We start from the raw sequence: 24,023 nt of genomic DNA, 5'->3' as shown, positions 1-24,023 counted from the left end.
ATCTGCAGGGGGTCCTGGAACCAGCCCTCCACAGATAACGATGGATGACTGCATTTATTATTTCACCATTTTCCACGCTCTGCGTCCTTCTTACCAGTAGTTTTATGCACATATTTCAAAACAATAACAACAAAACATAGAACACACAAAAATCAAAGGTTACATACTCAAAGTACATGTGAATCTACTCAACATATCTGCCCACATTTTTTATTTAAATAAAATAATCATATTTAATTGAAATAACCTACTTGAAGAAAGCAATCAACAGGTTCACCATGATGATATATTGCACGAAGAGGTAGACAGCTTGCAAGAATGGAGTAAGAAAAGAACCAGGAGGGCAGGATGGCTGGCTTGAACAAACTACAAATAAAGAATTTTAAAAGAATGAGAGACAAGATGAATCACAGTCCTGCCACTCTAGACAAACATTTAGCACATTAACTGCACAGGATACCATAAATTCAAACATTTTTAGATTTAGATGATTGTTTTTCAGATTTATTTTACTCTTGCTAACTATGAAGGCACAATTTCTGCATGATGGCAAAATCCCATACACACCATCTATGTCTCCAGCATAGACTTCTCCGTATATCATCCAGTATGGCTCAAATACAATATCCCGAGCTAGGCTCCAAGATGGTGGTTCCTTTGGTGAAAGGATGGCCTTGCGTGCCACTCCAAAGCTCAGCAAGACTATAGCCATGATGATCACAATATAGAACATGTTTGCTGTCTGCAAAAGAGCATAGCACAACCAGAATTTTACCATAGATTTGAAGTTCAAAAGAAACCAAACACCAGCAACCATCACAATTATACCTGCAAATAATAAGATTGTCTAGTCATTGACTAAAACACCCTTGCCCACGAACAGCTAGACTTTCTTTGGCTAAACTCTTTTGTTTTCTCACACAGTATGTATTTCAAGTCAACGTGGTCTATGGAATAACATAAATGTGCTGAGAGGAGAGAATCTGTTCTTCTTTGTTTAAGCAGTAATGAATTGTGAACACTTTTTGATTAGCTAATATCCAACTTTGCCCCCACTTGGACCAGAGGTTAGGAAAAAAAAAAAAAAAAAAAAAATAGGGTATTGTTGAATTTATCCAAAGGCTCCTTATTCCCAGAATTGTCTTCAGGAATTGATTAGAGTCTAAGAAACTGATCAAGCCAGTTTAATTCCATCTATTAAATGTACATCAACTCAATCAATTAGTTTACTGTAACAGAGAGAGCGTTCACCACAATTCCCATCAGTATTTCCAGAGGTACTCTACGTCTCTTAGCTCCCCTTCCATTAGGCTGGGGCTGTGAAACCTATTCCAACCAGTGGGCTGTGGTCTGATGGTGACTTGGGCACTTCTTGTCCAGAGCAGTTAAAAGCCATTAGACTTTCTCCATCCCTCTCACTCCCTGCCATAGACCTCAGGAGCCAAATGTTCACATAGCTATGTCACAAGACAAAGGGATCTGAGTCACTGCATAGAGGACAGCCCCCATGAGCTCTCACCAAACCTTGCATTAGGCAGAAATACTTTTGTGCTAAGTCACTGAAATATATTGGTTATCTCGGCATAGCCTGACTCATAAATACTAATGTCACCAAGACAATAGAAAACCTTTCTGGTCTAAGAGGAAAGTGTCAAATAGGAAAAATCTTTGGAGTCCTGGAGGTTGTCTCTTTTCTGTCTTCTTTGTTTGTTTGTCTTAGCACTGCCCTTCATTCTCCAGAACTTGCCCCTTCCCTGACCAGTAAGTATTCTAGGAGGAAAAGCCAAAGCTGATCTTGAGACACTGTACTTATTAAAGGGTAAGTCTTAAGTCCTTGTGAATAGCCAGATGGAAAAAGCCAGCCAGGATCAGTAGCTCACGCCTGTAATCCCAGCACTTTGGGAGGCCGAGGCGAGCGGATCACTTGAGGTCAGGAGTTTGAAACTAGCCTGGCCAACATGGTGAAACCTCGTCTCTACTAAAAAATAAAAAATTAACCGGGCATGGTGGCAAGCACCTGTAGTCCCTACTACAGTCTACTCGGGAGGCTGAGGCAGGAGAATCGCTTGAACGCAGGAGGCGGAGGTTGCAGTGAGCGGAGATCGTACCACTGCACTCCATCCTGGACAACAGAGCAAGACTCCATCTCAGAAAAAAAAAATAAAGAAAAAAGAAAAAGTTGACACAACTGTACGGCAAGCTCAGATGACAGACTGGAGCTAGGTGGCCCAATTTTGAATCCCGGCTCCCTATATATTCCTTTGAGGAATTTACTTAATCTCCATTTCCTTGTATGTAAATGTGTGTAATAATACTACCTGCCTCCTAAAGTTGTTGCTAAGATGAAATGAGTTAATATACACTAAGTACCTAGAACAGTGTGTGGCCTATAGTAAGCACGATTTAAGAGCGTGATGGTAGGGGAGAGTCAGTGAGCGATACAAGAATAAACGGATATTTTAGCAGAAAATACCATTGGTAGTAGCCTCACATGAATCTGGTCCTCAGGAATTACTGTGCTTAGAGACAGATTTGACTCAATCTCATACTATCTGGCCCTAATCAAAAGGGTAAGCGGAGTGTCCCAATCAACTAACTATGCAATATACTATCCAAGGTCGTTTGCTAAATACTAGTTTGTGGTTACATGGAAGGCAGTGGTGACGTGATCTTGTTCGCTGTGCTTCTATAAATAATTCCAAAATGGCCAGGCACAATGGCTCATGCCTGTAATCCCAGCACTTCGGGAGGCTGAGGCAGGAGGATCATTTGAGCTCAGGAGTTTGAAACCAGCCTGAGCAACATAGTGAGACCCTGTCTATATAAATAACAAAAAAGAATTAGCTTGGCACGATGGTGTGTGCCTCTGGTTCCAGCTACTCAGGAGGTTGAGGATTTCTTGAGCCTGGGAGGGTGAGGCTGCAGTGACCCGTGATCGCACCGCTGCACTCCAGTCTAGGTGACAGAGCAAGACCCTGTCTCAAATAATGATGATAATAATAATAATAATTTCAAAAGTTAAACTATTGGATATAAACCATGAAGAACCATTAAAAAGAAGCCAGGCATGGTGGTGTATGCCTATAGTCCCAGCTGCTCAGGAGGCTGAGATGGGAGGATCCCTTGAGCCCAGCAGTACAAATCTAGCCAGCACAACATAGCATGTTTACAAAGAACACTAGAACAACAGGGTGACTGTAGTTAATAATCAATTGTACATTTAAAAATAACTGAAAGAGTATATGTGAGTTGTTTGTAACACAAAGGATTAACGCTCGAGGTGATGAGAACCCCATTTACCCTGATTTGATTATTATGCATTGTATGCCTGTATCAAAATATTCCATATACCTCATAAATACATACACCTACTTATGTACCCACAAGAATTCTTTTAAAAACAATTTTAAAAAAGAATACCAGGATATAAAACTAGGCTGTACTCACCATTTTTGCAATCATGGTCACATACGGACCTGCATGTTGATTCACAGCAAAGAAGTCCAGGAGCCGTGAGAACCAGAATATGATGTCTATGCAGTAGATCAGTCTTCCCGCTGTGTGAAAAGGAGGGTCACCCCATCGAAGGGCGAAGCCAACTGAAAACAGGCCAATGGCCACAGTTTCTGTTAAGTTCCAGTACTCACTAATCCATACCTTCACCTTTTGAGTAAACTTCCCGGGCTCTGAAGTACAGATCTAAAAGAAGGAAGAAGGAAACTTAAAAAAGGAGGTACAACCAAAGAATCCCGTTTATATGATCTTCTTAAATACACAAACTATTCATTTAAAGAGTAATCTAAACCATGCCAAACCTTAAATCACTCGGGGATTTCAGAGACTTAAGTTATCAGTAACGAATTATTTAAACAATGCTATAAAGATATAATTTAATGCATTTGATAATGCTAGATTGTCACTTGAAACCCCAACTGGAACTAAAAAAAAAAATAGAAAGCACTTTTTCAATAATCCTGAAATAGCATGAGGAAACACCAAGACATTTTAAAACTCACATTGCAGTGGATCTGTATAACTATGATTTCATTTTAGGAGGCACAGCAGGGTGCAAAGAACACTGGATGGAGCAAGGAATCCTGTAATCCAGTCCGACTACTGCTATTTAGTGAGATTCTACTAAGAATGTGATATTGGGCTGGGTGCGGTGGCATATGCCTGTCATCCCAACACTTTGGGAGACCGAGGCAGGAGGATCACTTGAGGTCAGGAGTTCGAGACCCTCCTGGTCAACATGGTGAAACCCTGTCTCTGCTAAAAATACAAAAATTAGCGAGGTGTGGTGGCAGGCACCTGTAATCCCAGCTACTCCGGAGGCTGAAGCAGGAGAATTGCCTGAACCTGGGAGGCGTAGGTTGCAGTGAGCCGAGATCTCACCACTGCACTCCAGCCTGGGTGACAGAGCAAGACTCCATCTCAAATAAAAAAAAGAATGTGATATTGGAACTCACTAAGATAAGAAAATACCCCTGAAACACCATATCAGACAAACGGAAATGTAAAATAGTACACCTATTTTCCCTGAAGCATTAAAAAAGTGGTACAATTCAGATAACTATCTGTTTCTCTCTTGACTTATTTTCTATAATCTATAAACTCCACATAGGAATTAGCAGGCAACATAGGTATAATTACAAAGACTATAACTATATAATGTTGGTTATATTACCTCTAGGACAAAATAAATATAGGTAAATACACAGACACAGAGACATATATTGACATCTAAAACAGTCTAAGTCATAAATATTTATGATTGCAGTTACAACTTACAGGAATGTTAGTTTTTGGTTTTGGTTTTGTTTTTGTTTGAGACGGAGTCTTGCTCTGTCATCCAGGCTGGAGGGCAGTGGCACGATCTCGGCTCACTGCAACCTCCACTTCCTGGATTCAAGCAATTCTCCTGCCTTAGCCTCCCAAGTAGCTGGTATTACAGGCGCATGCCACCATGCTCGGCTAATTTTTTGTATTTTTAGTAGAGACAGGGTTTCACCATGTTAGCCAAGAGAGTCTTGATCTCCTGACCTCATGATCTGCCTGCCTCAGCCTCCCAAAGTGCTGGGATTACAAGCATGAGCCACCACACCCGGACCCCCCCCTTTTTTTTTTAAGTAACTCATTACAAACTAGAAATTTTTACAAGTTTTGTTTTTTCGCTTCTTGGATTATCTGCCTCAGAGAGATTTCCAGCTTCAATTTTCAAAGTGTTTGGTAGGAGCTTTCAAAAGCTATAAGCATATTCCTTACACATTGCACAACTTCAGCCATTTATGCCACTCATTAGATGAAATTGATAATATGAAAGTAATGCAAGGCAATAAAAATCAACCCCACCAAAAAAAAAAAAAAAAAAAAAAAACCCTCAGGGAAATCAAATAGTCGTACGGTTTAATACAATTCTATGGCATCATCTATCCTTTAGGATTGGTAAACACACCAAGATATCTGCTTCAAAGATAACTGCTTCCAAAGTGCACCAACCAACAGAAAGCAGCTGACAAGGATAAAGGGCTGGAATCAAGGATTCTCCCCCAAATAAACTTCTTGCAGCATGTAAGTCAAGGTCAGTGTTTCCTGTCTTCCCCCATCCTTGACGTGTCCATTTTCATCACCAGAGCCAAGGAGTCTTTTAGTGGACACCTACAGAAGCCGAGGGCATATGTGGAAGATAAAGGTAGATGGCAGAACTCACCTCCCTGACCGCCTCAATAGCATTGGTGAAGATGTAAATGCTAACAAGCCACTCCTGCGCGCTGGGCTGGGGCTGCATCTCCACCAACACGGTGTAAGTGAACAGCATGAGGAATGCCAAATACGCCATCTGTGAGGAGGACACACATTCCCCAGACGTGAGTGAGAGCAAGCATAGAGCACGCCAAGCAGACGCAGATGGAGCAGAAACCCAGGCATGAACTTCAACACGATAACATGAACACATAACTAGGACCACCTTTGGGTTATCGATGACCTAGTATCAAGGAAAGCACAACAATCCATAGTCTTCTAGTCTAGGATTTAGAGGCAGGAATGAAATCACTGTTCTCAGATGCATGGAAGGACACATTGTATTGTTCTGCTGGCTCCTGACTGGTATTTCCAGGACCCTGCACGTCCAACAGGGCTGCTGGCAAGCTAACAGCAAGCCCAGGAGGAATCACAGGCCTTCCCCTTCCCCTCCATCTCAAACATAGAAAGAAAACGTGTGTGAAGCATGCCAGATCCGCAGTGGCAATAGATGCTTATTTTCAAATACAACGAACTGTGGCATTTACCACTGCTGGGAGTTCTATTTTATGTTGATTAAAATGCTGTTTAATAGAAAAGTTGTGTCCAACTGGGAGCCCTTTTAATTAAGGATTGTTTGTCAATATTTATATCTTCAGCACTCAGCACTCAGCACTCTGCCTGACACATGGTAGACATTCAATAAATGTTTGTCTAATTACTGTGTATATATATGTATGCCTAGATTTCCAAAGTCTTGAAAGAATTAAGACATAGTGATCACACATATAGATACATAGTGATTAATAGCTTTGTAATCTTATCTAATATTCTTATCTTCTTAAGATATATTCCCAGAAGCAGAATATCTGTCCATGCACATTGAAAACTGTGACAAATATTACTAAATTTTCCGACAGAAAGGCTTTGCCAGTTTACACTATTATCAACAATGTATGAGACTGCAGTCCTCTAATAACCTCACAGACAACACACAGTGCTCACTGATCAACACTTGCATTTAAAAACCTTGTATCGGCTGGACACGGTGGCTCACGGCTATAATTCGAGCCCTTTGGGAGGCCAAGGTGGGCGGATCACCTGAGGTTAGGACTTCCAGACCGGCCTGGCCAACATGGTGAAACCCCGTCTCTACTAAAAATACAAAAAATTAGCTGGGCATGGTGGTGTGCACCTGAAACCCCAGCCACTCAGGAGGCTGAGGTAAGAGAATCTTTTAAACCCAGACGGCCAAGGTTGCAGTGAGCTGAGATCGCGCCATTGCACTCCAGCCTGGGTGACAGAGACTCCATCTCAAAAAAAAAAAAAAAAAAAAAAAATCAGTTGAGAGAAAAATGTGTGTGTGTGTGTTCATTCTCGTAAAAGCATATTATTTTAACCTTGATCCCTATTTCTCATATATTTTTATCTACCTACATGGGTAAGTCTGCTTCTAACTTTAGTTCTGCACAGATAACATAGAGAATAGCTTAAACCATTTCTAACTATATAAGAATGGTATTATTGACGATAGGTGGTCTTTTAGGTAGTCATAATGGATATTAGTGCCTATGATTTAAGGAGGTGTAGAAGAGAAGCATATAAGAAAGTAAAGGTAAATTTCAATAATTCTATACTTCTCTTGATCTGTATCTCAAAGTCTGAGTATTTTTGATGACTCCTTAAGGACATACTTTAAGTTAATTTGTTCTATCAAGCATTTAAGTTTTTTTGTCATTAGTTTCAGCATGGCTAGACAATTGACTCCTTAACTTTTACTCTGAGGTTCAGACCTTAGCCCATTTGTCTGTATATATTTTATTATTTGTATTTTATTATCTCCATATACTGATTCCTTATACTGGACTCATTTATATACATAAATGTTCTCCCCTACATAACTGTAAGCTGCTTGAAGTCAGCATTGATGTTTGGCAATGTCTTCTTCTCACCGCCCCCTCTGCTGCCTAGTATACGATGTCTTAAAGACAGCAGTCAGCTCTCAGTAAAATCAAATTGAATGACCTGAACCTTAGGTTACCCTCAGCCATGGCTTTCTTTCTAGTATGTATAGTGTACAACTATCTGAATCTGGAAGATCTATAAGCAAAAGACTACAAACAAATTCGATAAGTAGATATTCAGATTGAGAAAGTAGCCCACAGTTCCTCTACTTGAGAACAGGTTAGATTCCTAAAGGCTATGTTAAGTCCATTTACTCATTAGTCCAAAGTGGCATTACACAAAGGCTACAAGCAACTGAAGCACTCACACCTAGGTAAAATTAAACACTAAACACTCTGGACATTGGCAGTATTGCTTTTGACTCTTTCTGTTTCGTTCCAATTATTAAAAACACCATGGTGAGCAGATCTGGCTGGTTTTGCACTATTGCTTAGCCTTGTTCCTGTTTCTTAAAGCTCCTCAGCTAGAAATTTCCAAGGGAAGAAACGTCTGAATACGCTTTTCCCAATGGTATGACGATGGTTAAAACTCTCCCAGCACTCCTGTCAGAGTCTTTCGTATATGTTGTTGCACGTTACAAAAATAGCAAAACCTCATTGTTTGAAAGCAGATGTGATTTTTGGAAACAGATAAAAATCATACACAGCTATGTACTTATTCAATAAGTATAGGAAATAAGTGTGTGGTTGGCCAGGTAAATATTTGGAAATACAACACTTTTAGATAAATATCCTTTTATAGTCACACTTCAAATGTTTTAGATGTACAAACTCTTGGCCATGAGCTATTTAAGTATAGATAAGCATAAGAAAAATAAATGCTATGGGAGCACATGTTCTCAGGATCTCCTGAGGGCTGTGTCATGGAAAAAAAATATTTAAAAAAAAAAAAAGAAAAGAAAATTCTATGAAATAAATGTGAAAAGCACTCAACACATCTAAAGCATAGTTCACGCTTTCTCTGTCGCTCTACTATCCATAACAGATTTAGTATTTGTTCAGACAGTTCAGCTTCTAAAATATTTCATTTTCTCTATATATTTATAAGCATACACTACTGAAGGCAAAAAAAAACAAACACTTGCATCATTTTCTATCTATATAACATATTCCTATGAAGAAAATGCTGATTCAATTGCTGATTTTCTAAGAATCCACCCACCTATTGCTTAATTCTACAAACACTGCTGTTAATTTGGTTGTTCTACAGATCTTTGAATGCTCAGTCTCCCTTCAAATGGTGAGGTTTTACCATTTTGTGAATGTGCAACAACATATTTGAGGGACTCTGATAGGAGCACCAAGAGAGTTTTAACCAGTCACATTGTTAAGAAAAGAATATTCCAGTGTTTCTTTCAATGGAAATTCCTAGCTTAGGAGTTTTTAGAGACAGAAGCAACGCTAACCAATAGGGCAAAGCCAGCTAGATCTTCCCACAATAACAGTGCTAACTCTTAGCACTCAAAGAGAGAAGAAAATGCTTGTTCTCAAACTCCAAAAAGTAGGCGAGCTCCACCCTAACCTCTCCCTGCCTTCCTCCAGTCTTCTTTGCTACCTACTTTGTCATGCCCTCGCTTTTTTTTTAACTAAGTTTCTACATTTTTATTGCAAAGTGGCAAATCAGGCATATTATCAATATCATCACTAGCTACCAACCATCATTCATCCGACATACATTGTTGTAATGAGACCAACCGTATAAAACCAAAACTTGACAATTGGAGCACTGTAGAACTCATAGACTTTCCTGGTCCACGGAAGGTGCTGGGGCCCACTTTCCAAACCAAAATGCTGATTTTCATCCAGTTTCTCATCATGGCCCCTTTCGAAATCATACTCTTTCTATAAAATAAACAAATAATCATTTTCTTGTCAGCAGCTTAACTAAAATAGTGACAAGCATGAACATCCAAAAAATATCATAAATAATATATTAGAAATTAATTGGCCGGGCACGGTGGCTCACACCTGTAATCCCAGCACTTCGGGAGGCCGAAGAGGGCAGATCACCTGAGGTCAGGAGTTCGAGACCAGCCTGGCCAACATGGAGAAACCCTGCCTCTACTAAAAATATAAAAATGAGTCGAGTGTGGTTGCGCATAACTGTAATCCCAGCTACTTGGGAGGTTGAGGCAGGAGAATCGCTTGAACCTGGGAGGCGGAGGTTGCAGTGAGCTGAGATCATGCCACCACACTCCAACCTGGGCGACAGAGCAAGACTCTGTCTCAAAATAACAATAATAATAATAATAATAATAATAATAAGGCACCCATATGCCAAATTATAATCTTACCTTTGAAGGGAGAGAAAACTGTCTGTATTGTATAAATTATTGGCCAGGTAAAACATATGAGTTATTTCTGAAATGCAAGCTGACTCTGTAGTAATCAAACCCAAAGTAAGAGTAGTTCCAAGGATTTAAAAATTGGTCCCTGTTCTCAATCTCTTTTTTTTTTTTTTTTGGTGAGATGGAGTCTTGCTCTTGTCACCCAGGCTGGAGTGCAATGGCATGCTCTCGGCTCACTGCAACCTCCGCCTTCCAGGTTCAAGAGATTCTCATACCTCAGCCTCCCAGGTAACTGGGCTTACAGTCACCCGCCACCACACCCGGCTAATTTTTGTATGTTTTTAAATTTTGGAACCTAAGGATACTCATAAAATCCCTATGAAATCAGTAATGAACAATACAATGATTTCCTTAACACATAAGAACAAATTGAGCATACATTGATGATGCATGGCCATTCCTTGTCATAGGAAATTCAGGCACTGCATTAGTTTTAGGATTCTGACCTTCGATAGCTTCCCCACTGATTTATAGCAGAGGGTCTGTTTGCCTGCAGTTCACGTGCTTTCTGAGCTTCTAGAGTTCCTTGAACACCCTGCAACCATGTGCAAGTATTTGTGTTGTACATGCATTTTTCTGGGGAAAGAATCAGATTTTTCATCAACTACCCAAAAGGTATGTGTCAGTCCAAGGGAATTAACTCATGTAGAGAATTAGCAATGAGTATATGTAAGGCAGAGCAGGAGATGACTGAATGTGACTACACAAACACCCACGTAGAACGAGCTTTCAAAAGAGGAAGGAGACGAAAAGAAAAGAGAAGAGAAGAGAAGAAGAAAAGAAAAGAAAAGAAAAGAAAAGAAGCACTTACAGGCTGGCTACCTTTAAGCAGCAGCAATATAAGGGTAGCAAAAGGGAAGCAAAAGCGACATCACTCTACTGTATAGATTTCTAGGTGGTTTTAGTTTTTTAATAGGAAACATGTACTTTTTAATTTTTTAAAGTAATATTAAAAGAAAGGAATGTTCTCTGCTGCCTCTCAAACTAGTCCATTCTTGCAACCTAGCCACAAAAGTTATCTCTTTAATATCAGACCTGCAAGATTAGCAAAATTTTTTCAGTCAAGGAATGAATCAAATTTTGCTTGAGCTGTCCATATAATTGCAGAAAAATGTGATGTTTAAGGCCTCGGGCATCTAGATGGGTTATCATCAGTGCCTGATTAATTATTCAGTCATTTATTTCACTTTGGGCAGTGGGGTTGGAATTGTGACTTAGAAATGTAGGAATCGGCCCAGTTCCTAGCAGGTCTGAACCAGCCTAGAATTAAAATGGCGTAAAACCAATTAGAAAAGTCATCACTTATGAGCTTTTAATGATATCAATACCACATCAGAAAGACCCCAGAAAGCAATTTAAGTAATGACTTTATTATTAAATAACTTCTCTTATTATTTCTCTAGGAGTGTTTCATTAGCTCTTAATTGCTCTTGACACTTTGGAGTGGATTATAAAGTGCTGATGGGGCCTGTCTCCGAGTTGAATTCAAAGACACCAGTTGCTATGATGAAGACAACCTGAGAATATAAATTCAGATTTTTTTTTTTTTTTTTTTTTACTGAGAAGAAGGTAAAGACAAAAACGTTTGGCTTGAATAACTTTTATTTTATATATATATAGCTCCCCTTACCCCCACACCCTCTGACCACCCCACACTCTTTTTTTCTAATTGTAATCTGATACCAGCAGGTACACAGATTAAAATTATAGCTACAACGATAAGTCTACTATAATCCATATCTGTTTAGCATTGTATTGTAGTCATCTTTCCCACTTAATGATGCTCTGATAGAATAGATTTTGTTATACAGCTTTCTTAGTATTTCACTGTGATTTATTAACCTAAGACTGAGCTCATCTTTCCCCTTCTGAACCCACTCCCTCTCCAGTTATCCTTGTGTCCCTTCAAGACGGCCTTGTTTAAAAGACCCTCTTCCTCTCCATGTCCATTGCTACTGACCCTGGTTAAAGGACTTATTGTTTCTCACCTGGATGGCTACCCTGGCCTATGTTCCCCCTGCTTCCAGCCAGTCTTCTTGCTAAACCATCCTATGCCCTGGAGGCAGAATAATTTCTCTAATAGTCAGATCATCTCACTACTCTGGCATACACATTCACTGGCTCTCCGTAACCTACAGAATAAAAATCATACTCCTTTACAGGATGTACAAGAGTCTACACGATCTAGCCTCAGTCTACTTTCCAGTCATTCCTACAAGTACTCCCAGCTTGTCACATAACCCTCATAACCTAGATTCCAGCCGAACCATACCACTTGCGATGCTTTACATATGCCTTGTCACTTCCCAATTCCATGACCCTGCTTATAGTCTTCTTCCCACTGACATGCTCTTTTCCCTCTCCACATCCTCAAGTCAAGCTCAAACACCACCTCAATCATGAAACTGTCACCAAGCCCTAATCCTCACCTACTGACTCCTAATGGGAAGAGTCGTCTTCTGCTGTTGATTAACCCATTCTGCCATCTTACTATAATTTAGTCCTAAGAAAACTCATGTCATCAAAGATCATGTTTTCAAGAGGTTATCAGCTAAAAAGATCTAAATTTCACATGGCAAAGTTATTCTGACTGTAGAAATTTCAATAAGGAGTTTTATAAAACCTCAGTGAGCAAATGCAGTATTTGATGCTATACAGCTTCAGCTCCAGAATAATGGCTTTGCTTCTCCAATTACCAGAAGTGCCTTCTTTATATTCATTATTACCCACTATTACCACAAGAAGACAACACAGTGACACTCTAAAGAGCATCTATGTATCACCTGCCTTCAGTTTCCTGCCACAATACACAATGCAAATTACATTCCTCAGCTAATAAATTGCATGACTTAATTAGTGTTATGAAATCTTATCTATCCCATCAAAAGTGCTGCCTCCACCCCTTACACCATGCCTAGAAAAATTCTAAAAACATAGCCGCTTATTAATACTTACTGCTTAAGTTAAATTTAAAGGCAAAAGGATGATTGTTGTTATGATTATAAGCCATTTATAATGAACAGACTTGAAACACTTTTTTTTTTTTGAGATGGAGTCTCGCTCTGTCGCCCAGGCTGGAGTGCAGTGGCGTGATCTTGGCTCACTGCAAGCTCCACCTCCCGGGTTCACGCCATTCTCCTGCCTCAGCCTCCTGAGTAGCTGGGACTACAGGTGCCCACTAGGCCCAGCTAATTTTTTGTATTTTCAGTAGAGACGGGGTTTCACCGTGTTAGCCAGCATGGTCTCGATCTCCTGACCTCGTGATCTGCCCGCCTCGGCCTCCCAAACTGCTGGGGTTACAGGCGTGAGCCACCGCGCCTGGCTGAAACACTTTTTCAATACCTGTTTTAATTGAACAATGGTGAAATACTGTGGATATTCTGTCTGATTATAAGCCCCACAGTGGAAGAGGCTGCATCTGCCTTAATTAATTCAGTGTCCACAGAACATCTAGCACATGTAAAGTGGCCACTAACGAGTCACTGAATTAATAAATTGGTATATGGCTATGTCCAAACCACATCTTTGATTTTGGCTTTGAAGTAGAAATAGGTTATTTTGCTTAATTGTGTATGGGGGTTAATTAGGTCTATTGTACATAGTAAACCTGACCATAGCATAATATGATTAAGATTATACAAGAGAACTAAATGCTTGATTGATTAGTCAGAGGCATTTTAAAATAACATATAACCCCAGGACCATCTGTCATCACTGGCCTGAAATAGAGGCAATGTAACTTTTGTTTAAAAGATGGCTATATAAGTAAACTTTAAGGATGTGTATGTTTGCGTGCAGTCAATACAAAAAAATTCAGTTCATTATGATTTTGCACTAACCACAGAAGCACTTTCTTTGGAACTGCTGGCATTCTGGTCACTGTAATACCACATAAATTGGAAGTCCTGGGACTGGGGAACATGTGACATCTCAGCTTTGCTTTTAAATTCCAATGTCAAAATGGTGGGTGGTAAAATAATGCTTATAATAATCTGTAAAAAAAAAAAAAAAAAAAAAAAAGCAAAACAAAGTAGTAGGGACTATAAAAGCACATACTAGACAAATAACGAAATTAAGAATTTCAGTGTATAGAAAATGCCAGACCCATCCCAGTTCAATTTTCATCCCGTTTCTATAAATAATTTTTTGACTCAGCAACTTCAGTTCTAGTGTTTCCCTCAGAAATACTCATGAGTACAAGCATTTGCAGATAAGAATGTTCATTGCAGGACTATTTGTAAAAGCAAAACACTGGTGTCAACCTAAATGTCTATCTAGAGAGGGACAGCTGGTCTGGAATAACCTTTCCTCCTGTGCAACTATTAAAAAGACAAAGGCAATGTTGAATATAATGAAAAGGTAGCCACGCTACATTGTTAAGTGAAAAAATCAAATTACAGTTATCTGTTGGTATCCAAGGGGGATTGGTGCCAGGACACCCCTGACCCCCGACCCCAAGGATACCAAAATCCAAGGCTGCTCAAGTCCCTGGTATAAAACGGTGTTGTTGTATTTCCATATAACCTGTGCACATCCTACCCTATACTTTAAACCATCTCTAGATTACTTATAATACCTAATACAATGTAAATGCTATATAAATAATTGTTATACTGTATTGACTTTTCATTTGTATAACTTTTAATGTATTGTTATTTATTTGGGGGTGTTTTTCCAAATATTTTTTATCTGAAGTTGATTAAATCTGCAGATGTGGAACCCATGGATATGAAGAGCCAACTGTATACAAGAACATAGAGTGATCCCATTTTTGTTAAAAAATAAAAGTAAAAACCTTAGCTATTTATATGCATATGTATATGCATTTAAAAGTTTAAAAATATGTATACTACACTGTAATTATTTACCTCTAGGAGTAGCAGGACAGGGGAGTGACAAGTATTTTTCAGTGAGCACACTGCTTAATGATATTTTAAAGCCATTAAGTACATATTACCACAAAAAACACATTAAAATTTGTTGATATTATAAAATAAAGAATCTAAAAGTATACCATCACCTTCTGTTAGATCCATCTCCCATCCCTCACGTGTCTTTTCCCTACTAGTAAAACCCAAGGAAGGTATAGATCCAGACATCCACAAGTTTTTTTCATTATATTGCTATTATTCATGAATTACTAACAGTCTTTTCAAAAAATTTTTTTAAGTTCAACTTGTATGGCCTTCCAAGGTAAAGAGTTTAAAAGATTTAATAAATGCTCTGATATCAACTTGATGAACATTACCTCTTTCAAGCTAAAAGTAGGCCTTAGTATTCTGGTATTCAGTGACCAAAAAGAAGATTTAACCTGTTTGACATTCATTATTAAGTTTGGCAAACTGAAGTCATATCCTTGTCGGCCTTTTTTTTTTTTTTTTCATGATGAAATTATTTATCTTTTGTCATCCTGTTTTAAAGCTTGATCTCCTGTGAAGATTCTCTGGACTTTCTCCAGTTCTAATAGGATTCTGTGTGTTTGTTTTTTGTCCAGCTGTAGAACACAAAATACATGCAATCTTCTAGGTCTGGAAAAATTGCAGTTACCATGCCCAGTGGTAATATTGTACTAATTAATCTCTAGTCAACTTCCTGGAGAGACCCCCCATTCTGTTGCCCTTGTCCATTGCAAAACAACTGGCTTATGAGATAGTATTCAACAACATCAGTATCCAATCTCTAAGGGATAAGATGGAGCATTACAATGAGTTTTCCCATCCACATCTCTCTACATGGTTTTCCTACAGCCTTTTCCTACTTAGAATTAGCCTAGCCAAGACATCTTACAATTATTTGCAAATCTGTTTCTAAAATTCACCAACCAAGCACTGATAGAGTAGGACCTAGACACTGCAGAAGAACGTTTACTAAAGCTTAGAGACTTTAAGTAGATAACTCAGCCTTTTTTATTAACTCACTCTATGTTTTGGGGCAAAACATTTAGTCTTACTTCACTTAAGTCTTCTTTTTGGCATGAAGTATATGAAGAACAAGAATTCATTAAGTTCTCAAAAATAAGGATTTCTAGTAAACTAGAGTACATACAGGTTTGTATGTACTAGAGTACAAACATGAGGAAAATTATTTCTCAAACTACCAGCTATCTATATCTTATCTCACTCCCTGAATGTTGAACTTATGTAGCTAGAGGTGAACTCATTCACATCTCTAATTCCTCAGTTCCAAGGGTGCAATCAAAGCAGATCATTGGAGAACTTCTGAAAACAATTATTGTTTCTGATATTTTCTTTAAAAGGATTTATGTTGAGATCCTTTTTGGTTGACATTTCTCTTCTTTCTATAATTTCATCAGTGAAAAAATAGTCATTATGTTTGGGACACATATTTTTAAGAACTCTAGGAAAAATAAAATTAAAATATAAAATACAGACTTATGTAGCTCTTAATACTCACTCTTTGCCTCATTTTATTTGGTTTCGTAAGTATGTGTACTCCTTAGGCTTGGCCATAACCTAAAGCCTTTAGACTTAGGTTTGATGTCAAAGGTAAATGTCCTTAGCAGTCAACTAAATTATTCTTGATAATTTAAGATAACAGATGAGGCTGGGAATTTTGAGATGGTTAGTCATGTGAACAAATGTATTGGAGGGCAGCCTTATGAAACAGTCACTTATTCTCTAAAAAAAAAAAAAAAAAAAGAAAGAAAGAAAACCACACACACATACACACACACACACACACACATTCGGTGAGCAGAACAACAGAAGTTATTAATTTTATTTAGTTTATTATCTGTTAGTATTCTTACACTGAAAAAAAATTCACTAAAAAGTCTCATTTACTTTTGTTATAATTATTAGAGGCAATAGCAACTAGTAATAATGAAATCTTACATATGTTTGTCTATGCTTTTAACTTCTTCTAACCACCCTCATCTTTGTGGTGGACAGGGCAGGTACAATTATATCCATTATTCAAAAGGAAACTGTGGCCATGGGAGATAAGTCATCTTCACAGATTCCTCTGGGAAGACCCCAGATCTTCTGTGAGAATCAAAGATATTAACTGGGATGTGAGGCCGATCTGGCTGTGACATCTGTCACCCCATTGATCGCCAGGGTTGATTCGGCTGATCTGGCCAGCTAGGTGGGTGTCCCCTTCCTGCCTCACCACTTCATGTTCATTCCTCCCAAAGCTGCACGCTTGGGCGGTCGCTCAGTCGCAGAAGACGACCATCCTGACAGAGGACCAATCTTCCGTCAAGGGTATAGGAGGAGTAGCTGCGCTCCCCTGCTAGAACCTCCAAACGAGCTCTCAAAGATACTAACTGGTTTTCCTGAAGACACACTTCTGGAAGAAAATGTAACTCGAGTACAGAATTTTATACAAAACTAACATTAAACTCCATAAAGCAAGTAAAGTAAGTTTACCTTTAACCAAGAGTTTTTCCTCATTTTCAGGCGCCCCATCCACATGTCTGTCAGTAGCATTTGGGTACAAGTATGTGAAACAAAGGGTCGTAATCCTCCCGACACGGCCAGTTTCAGGCAGGTCGAATTGCTCCAGTTCCTGAGTTCATACGTCAACAGTGTCATAGCCATGCGCTCATTCTGCTTGAATGCCTTCTCCAACAAGTCCAGAGCCAGCTGGCCAAACTGTCTGCCATGAAGGTGGCAAATGAAGAAAACAAAGGCAGGTGAGAGAGCTGCATTATTAGAAACATTTTAGAACACTTAGAAACATTGTAAAAGATTGGATGTGAGGCTCAGAAAATATCAATTCATAAGGCTTCCTTCAAAAAAAAACAAAAAAAAAGCCAACACCACCAAACAGCAGATTAATAATCTTAGTTTCCAGAAACTATTTGAAAGGAATTACTGCTCACTAATGGGATTTTTCTCCCTTTCCTGAAGGAACAGAAGTAGGAGGTTTACATTGTAGCATACAGAATTTAATTTACACCTGAGCTATTCATGGGGAGTAGCCACTCCACATTATTGGACATAGCTTGGTTTGGGACTTACACATAGGCTTATACATAGCTTGGTTGGGACTCCCTGATAAGATCTAATAAAGTTTTGTTTTTGTTTTGTTTTGTTGCTTTTTTGGACAAAAAAGACCATTCAGAACCCAACTAGCAAGTGAGGAAAGCTATGGAATCACTTTTTTAAAAAAAGATTTTATAAAATACCTACATGACTTAAGAAAGCTATAGACCTAGACCTAGAGACACCCTCATGTGATTTTCGAGGAGAATGTTTCCTCTGAAAGGTAGACATTGTCATTCTCTGGAATTTGGTTTTTTTTTTTTTTTTTTTTTTTGGTAGAGACAGGGTCTTGCTATGTTGCCCAGGCTGGTCTTGAACTCCTGGCCTCAATCAATTCTCCCATCTTGGTGTCCCAAAGTGCTGAGATTACAGGTGTGAGCCACTACACCCAGCCTGGGAATTTTTTCTTTTTTTTTGATGGAGTCTTGCTCTGTCATCAGGCTGGAGTGCAGTGGCACAATCTCAGCTCACTGCAACCTCTGCCTCCAGCCTGGGAATTTTTTAAATCAAAATTATAAATTAGTTTCCATTGATTCTAGCTTTCATTCTTTCTTCACTACTATAACACTTTAATAACTTAAAAACCAAAAGCATTTTTAACTTCTATTTTCCACCATTACTCTCTGGTTCTTTAATAAAATGCATTTATTTGTTTTCCCTCCTGAGAGATACTTAATGAAAACAATGTCTTACTTTAATTTAGCATCAAAGAGTTCTGAGTTAGGGGGAGCTTTCAAAATCATTAATTGAACATTTCATAGTTAGGAAACTAAAGCCCCGAAATCTGGTCAACTGACTTGTCTAATTAGTCAACAGCTGGATTAGAACTCAAGTCCCCTGACTTGAAGGCCACCTCTCCTTCCTTTACTTCACAAAGCTCCTTAGAATACTTGAAGACCCTTTTAATAGGAGAGTCCATAAAATGCATGGCAGTAATTCCGTTTGTCCTACACGTTTAAAGATGAGAGAGATAAAAGTGTCTAACCATTCTAAGAAGTGTTGATGTTTAGTATGAAGTGAAGAGAGAACACTTACTTTGAGTAATTCTTCAACTCTTCTGAGGCATCATCCACCATGTGACTCTCCTTAGCTTCATGGGCCATTGCCCGGTAGAGGATACACGCAATCACTGCTTTAACCGTGGCCTCCTCTCCATGCTGCCAGAAGAACATGGCCATCTTCTGCCTTTTCATCAGCACAGCCCAAACCAGCAGGTCACTGTAAGGGTAAATAAAGCCAGTAGACTCAGGGTCATCTGATACATTTTGTTCTTTTGACTTCTTCCTTGATTTATGAAGGACTACAGACTTTTCCTGTTGGAAAATAAAATAGGAATGAGTTTTCAAATACTCAGATGCATGATGTTTTACCTAATTCAACACAGCAGGTGTCCTACAGATTTTTTTAAAATCACTACTGAAAAAGAGATGGAAATAATAACAAGATTCTATAAGCCAGCAAGCAAAATTTAGACCATAAAAGGTAATCTATTTCTTGTTGCATTTAACAGATCCAGAGTCCCTGAACTGATATATCTTAAGGTCATTTAGCATAACTTAAAGCAGTACCTCTTTAGGATATACCCAGAGTGCTTAATATGAATTTGAAAGATGGGTGGGTAGGGGGAGATATAACAATACCTGAGAAATGGTTCCATCTTCCTCAAAATAATAACCACAGTGCAGTATGATGAGTGCTGAATTACAGACTACATGATAACTTTTAACTTCTCAAGGAAATGGGTCAAAATAACATATTGGATACATGAGAATGATGTATTTTTAAAAAGCTCTAACCTCACTTAGCAAATAGATTCATTATCTTTCCTTTGGGAAAACATCCCTAGTATAGCCAACACGTATTCAAATAGATTGATTTGAAGTTTCTTTTCCTTTAATTCTGATTATATTTATCAGCAACGGTAACAGGTGATCATGAAATACCATTCTCCACCTGATAAATCCCCACTCACCATGCCATTCTACCTCCTCACGTACTCCTATATCATTTTGTGTGTCTCTATCTCTGGGCTCATCATACTGCATTATGGTTATGACTTTGAGGAAGATGAGACCATTTCTCAGACACCGTTATATCCCCCCCTCCCCACCTACCTTCCAAGTTCAACCAAGCACTCAGTATAATGCCTGGCAAATACTAAAGATTCAATAATTATTCTTTTTAATTTAAGAGGTCATAGCAAAAAGTTATAATCCATTTCCTCTATTTCCATAAATAAAAGGAATTCATGTTCACTGATGATGACCAATGGTAATTTTATGAAATACCTCTTTCATACCAGAGGCTACGGAAAGCAAACCTCTTTCAGCTAACGTAATAACCATTTGCATGGAAATTCTTGAGCAAAAGCATTTATTCTCAGAGTAAAGTGGGATTGGAGGAGTATGAGACTAGGAGGAATAACAATGTTGTACACACACAAACACTCATCATCATCATCATTATCATACTGTAATATTAGATTTATGTTAATTTCAAGAAAGCCTCAAAAAGGAAAAAATTTAAAAAGGAAGATGCAAAAGGTCAGTGCAACAGAGAAGTGAAGGAAAAGAAGGAAACAGACTTCACATCCAACTGGCCTTGGGGAACAGGACATCAGAGTATGGTGTTGGGTTAATGATCACATTTTTTAAGTACCATCCCATAGATCACCTGACTGAGTCACTGTCTAGACACAGCAGGGATGGCAACAAGGAAGAGAGGCTAAAGTGCAAGTCCAGAGCATCACTGCGCCTTTGCTCACTGTTGGTACTGGACAGCTGTGTTATGCTTTTGACTCGCACCATCTGTTTATGGCACTTATAAATGGTCCCTCTATTTACACCTCCCTTTCTTTGACATAAATGAAGAAACAGTCTCAAATTGTAAAAAACATTTTTCTTTCAATTCTAAAAACAAGTAAATGGTACCTTGAATTTGTATGGCTGTGCAGTTCTAATGAACTGGGAGTGCGGCGTGCTTTCTGCAGAGTCATTTCTATTTCCTGAGGAGCATCTCCGGTGCTGGGAAAGGTTTGGAACAAAGCTGGTCACTCTCTGGCACAAGTCATTATTTCATTTTTAAAATAAGACAAAATGAGGGGAGAAGATTATAGTGGTCACAATATTTTATTTCTAGACAATAATAAAAACCAAATATAATGTTGTATCCTACCAAATATCCATGCCTCTGTCTCTCATCCATGATTAGCACCCAACAAGAGCCTCTAATGATCTCATTGTGCATTTTGTTATTTCCTAACATCTTAGAGAACACACTCTTTTGTTCCCTATTATATATCTGCATTCCTTCACTATGTGGAAATTCTATTAGAATGAATGGATGTTCTCTCCCTGGAACAAGTTCAGAATAGGCAATAAAGATTTACAGTTCTGATAAGAAAAAATTCCCATTCACAAGCAGCTCCAAGGTTAAGGTTAAGACAGAAAGTTATGGAATTTCTCAGGTATTATATAATATCTCCACCAGAACGCCAGTGGCCACGCCCAACAACAACACAACTCATTGCCATTAGCATGAAATTTTCATCAACAAGAAACAAAAACAAAAGAAACATTCTTAAAGGGACTAACATAAAATATGATAAAAACCATAGGCTTTGTTTTTTAAAATGTATTTATTTATTTATTTAGAGACTGGGTCTCACTGTGTTGCCCAGGCTGGTCTCGAATTCCTGGGCTCAAGCAATCCTCCTGCCTTGGCCTCCCAAAGTCTTGGGATTACAGGCGTGAGCCACCATGCCCAACCCAAACTATAGGCTTTGAACTGCTTTATTTAAGTTTCTGATTTGTTGAAAAAACCAAGCATAGAAATGATGAGGTGAAGACTTTTTAAAGGTAACACCCAAATTATTATTACTATTGTAATATAGAATTAATAGTGTCATTATAGTAATTATCATAATGACCATTATTACTAACGATGACTCTGCACCCTCTGTGTACCAGGAGCATGGATTTTTCATATATTATTTTATGTAATCCTTCTGACAAATTTATAAAAGGAGCATTACTATTCCCATTTACAGATGAGGAAACATGCACAGAGAAGTTAAACTTATTGTTCAAGATTACACAGCGACTAAAGAGCAAAACTAGGAGGCAATCCTAGCCAGATGTCTCTGACTCCAAAATCATGTGCTTGTAACTACTACAATCTAGTTTAATATGACACACAATCAAGTCTGCACTCCACTGAAGACAATCCAAGAAACGGGTGACTTCATACTGGCAGGCCATTGGAAGAAAGGGCACTAAGGGAACTTCCCTAGCAAGCTCCACACTGAGCTGCACCAGCGCCACAGTCAGTCCTCCTACTTGCCACTGGGGATCTCACAGCAACGTCTATTATATTTAAATGAAGTAGCTGACCTCTTTAAGCGTATCCTTATGCCTTTGAAATCTTAATAATTTTTCTGTGTCAGATTTGGGTTTCCTGTTTTGCTTTTTCATTTCTGAAAGCTAAGCTGGGCTTTCACGTCACTTGACTCTTTATAAAGGATCCCAAGTAGCTTGATATTCTATGCTGTTTATGGGATCTTACCCCAAACTGCCTTTCCAGTCTCCTCTCTTAAAACCATATGACACTGATTCTCCAGCAACAAAGGTCTCCTTGTCACAGCAGAAACATACCTGAATACCCAAAGGCTGTGCCCTTTACTGCTCCTTCTCTTCTCTCAACAAAAATACCCAAAACTACATTTTCTAATCCTCCCCTCATCTTCTAATAAGAACGAGTTTCCTCAGGTTGCTAATCCATAATGGCCATTTCAAGAAATAGGCAATGTTTCCTCTGCTAACTACTAACCAACAACTCTAATTTTACATTCCTAGACTCTTCAAACCATCATGGAAAATAAAATATGTATCACTTGTGTTTTTAAGGACAGTCTATACACATCTGTCAATATAATCACTACATGCTTATACCAAGTTTGTTATCTCCAGACTATGGATTGTGATGAGTTTACATATCTAATCTGATTAAGCTTTTGATACCAGTATTTTCAAAAGAAAAAGAAAGAAAAGGAAAAAAAAAGAACTGGTCATCTCTCCCTCTAACCTGCCTCATCACATCACTTGTAAGTCACTCTAGCATGTATTATATACTGTTTTATATTATGGCTAGTTATTCAAAAATCTGTTGAAGAGTTTCCAAACTTCTGATCCTTATGCATCCCAGGCCAACACTGCAACACTTAGTACAGTATACTTCACAAACAGCAGATAACAAATGTCCATAAATAAAATGACCATTTTAGGAGCTATTTTTGTCTGAACTTCCCAGGCCATTTTTCTAAAACAATTCCTAATCATTCTCAATTTTACTTAGGCACTTTTCAATTACTCTACCTTATGATTTCTGTAGAGGTTGTTGTAGAGGGCTCTGAAGTGTTTTCTAGTGTAGCTGCTGCGATATGCTCTACCAATGAGGTATTCTACCACCAATCCAATGTCAATCAAGGTTATTCGGTAGCCTGAGAGAAGAGTATGCTGCAACAAAAACATGCGACGACTTTTAACTTTTAGTTATCTTCTTCCATTTCTCTTGCCATGCCATTAGAACATAATCAAATTCATTGCAAAGAGGTAGACATACCTTTTAAATATCTTTACAAACTGATTAATTTAAGTGACCAGCTATTGATGCAATCTGCCAGTTCAGAAGGAAAAATATCTTAGCCTTAATATGCTTTCTCATTTCATAGACATTAAATGTGTGCTTCCATCTATGCATGCTCTCTCTCTCTCTAACTCTTGCTCTCACTCTCCTTATCATGCACACAAACATATATACACACACGTTTGAGTAAAATACATTTAAATTTTTTTTATTCCATATGGAGTTCCTAATTAGAAGTAAGAGAAAAACATTTAAAAAGTAGAAAAAAAAAATATGTATGTAGAGAGGTTTTTTAACTAGAAATAATAGAGCTACTC

General features: G+C 38.4%; 1 protein-coding gene across 2 annotated transcripts in view; it reads right to left on the bottom strand.

The window, feature by feature from the left end:
• The window catches only part of TRPM6 (transient receptor potential cation channel subfamily M member 6), a 160,435-nt gene that overhangs the window by 58,540 nt on the left and 77,872 nt on the right, over window positions 1–24,023 (bottom strand). For both annotated transcript variants that reach the window (XM_007969515.3, XM_073021522.1), the window contains 10 exons: window positions 23,436–23,576; window positions 20,994–21,086; window positions 19,099–19,376; window positions 17,446–17,674; window positions 13,894–14,046; window positions 9,402–9,548; window positions 5,711–5,839; window positions 3,448–3,699; window positions 568–742; window positions 252–366 (listed from right to left, as the gene is read on the bottom strand). In XM_007969515.3, the coding sequence (XP_007967706.3) occupies window positions 252–366; window positions 568–742; window positions 3,448–3,699; window positions 5,711–5,839; window positions 9,402–9,548; window positions 13,894–14,046; window positions 17,446–17,674; window positions 19,099–19,376; window positions 20,994–21,086; window positions 23,436–23,576 (1,712 nt within the window). The remainder of the gene's footprint in view (window positions 1–251; window positions 367–567; window positions 743–3,447; window positions 3,700–5,710; window positions 5,840–9,401; window positions 9,549–13,893; window positions 14,047–17,445; window positions 17,675–19,098; window positions 19,377–20,993; window positions 21,087–23,435; window positions 23,577–24,023) is intronic.

This window comes from Chlorocebus sabaeus, chromosome 12 (genome assembly GCF_047675955.1).
Source record: "Chlorocebus sabaeus isolate Y175 chromosome 12, mChlSab1.0.hap1, whole genome shotgun sequence".
Taxonomy (NCBI): domain Eukaryota; kingdom Metazoa; phylum Chordata; class Mammalia; order Primates; family Cercopithecidae; genus Chlorocebus; species Chlorocebus sabaeus.
Note: the sequence above shows the minus strand (reverse complement) of the source record. Positions and strands in the feature narration are given on the sequence as shown.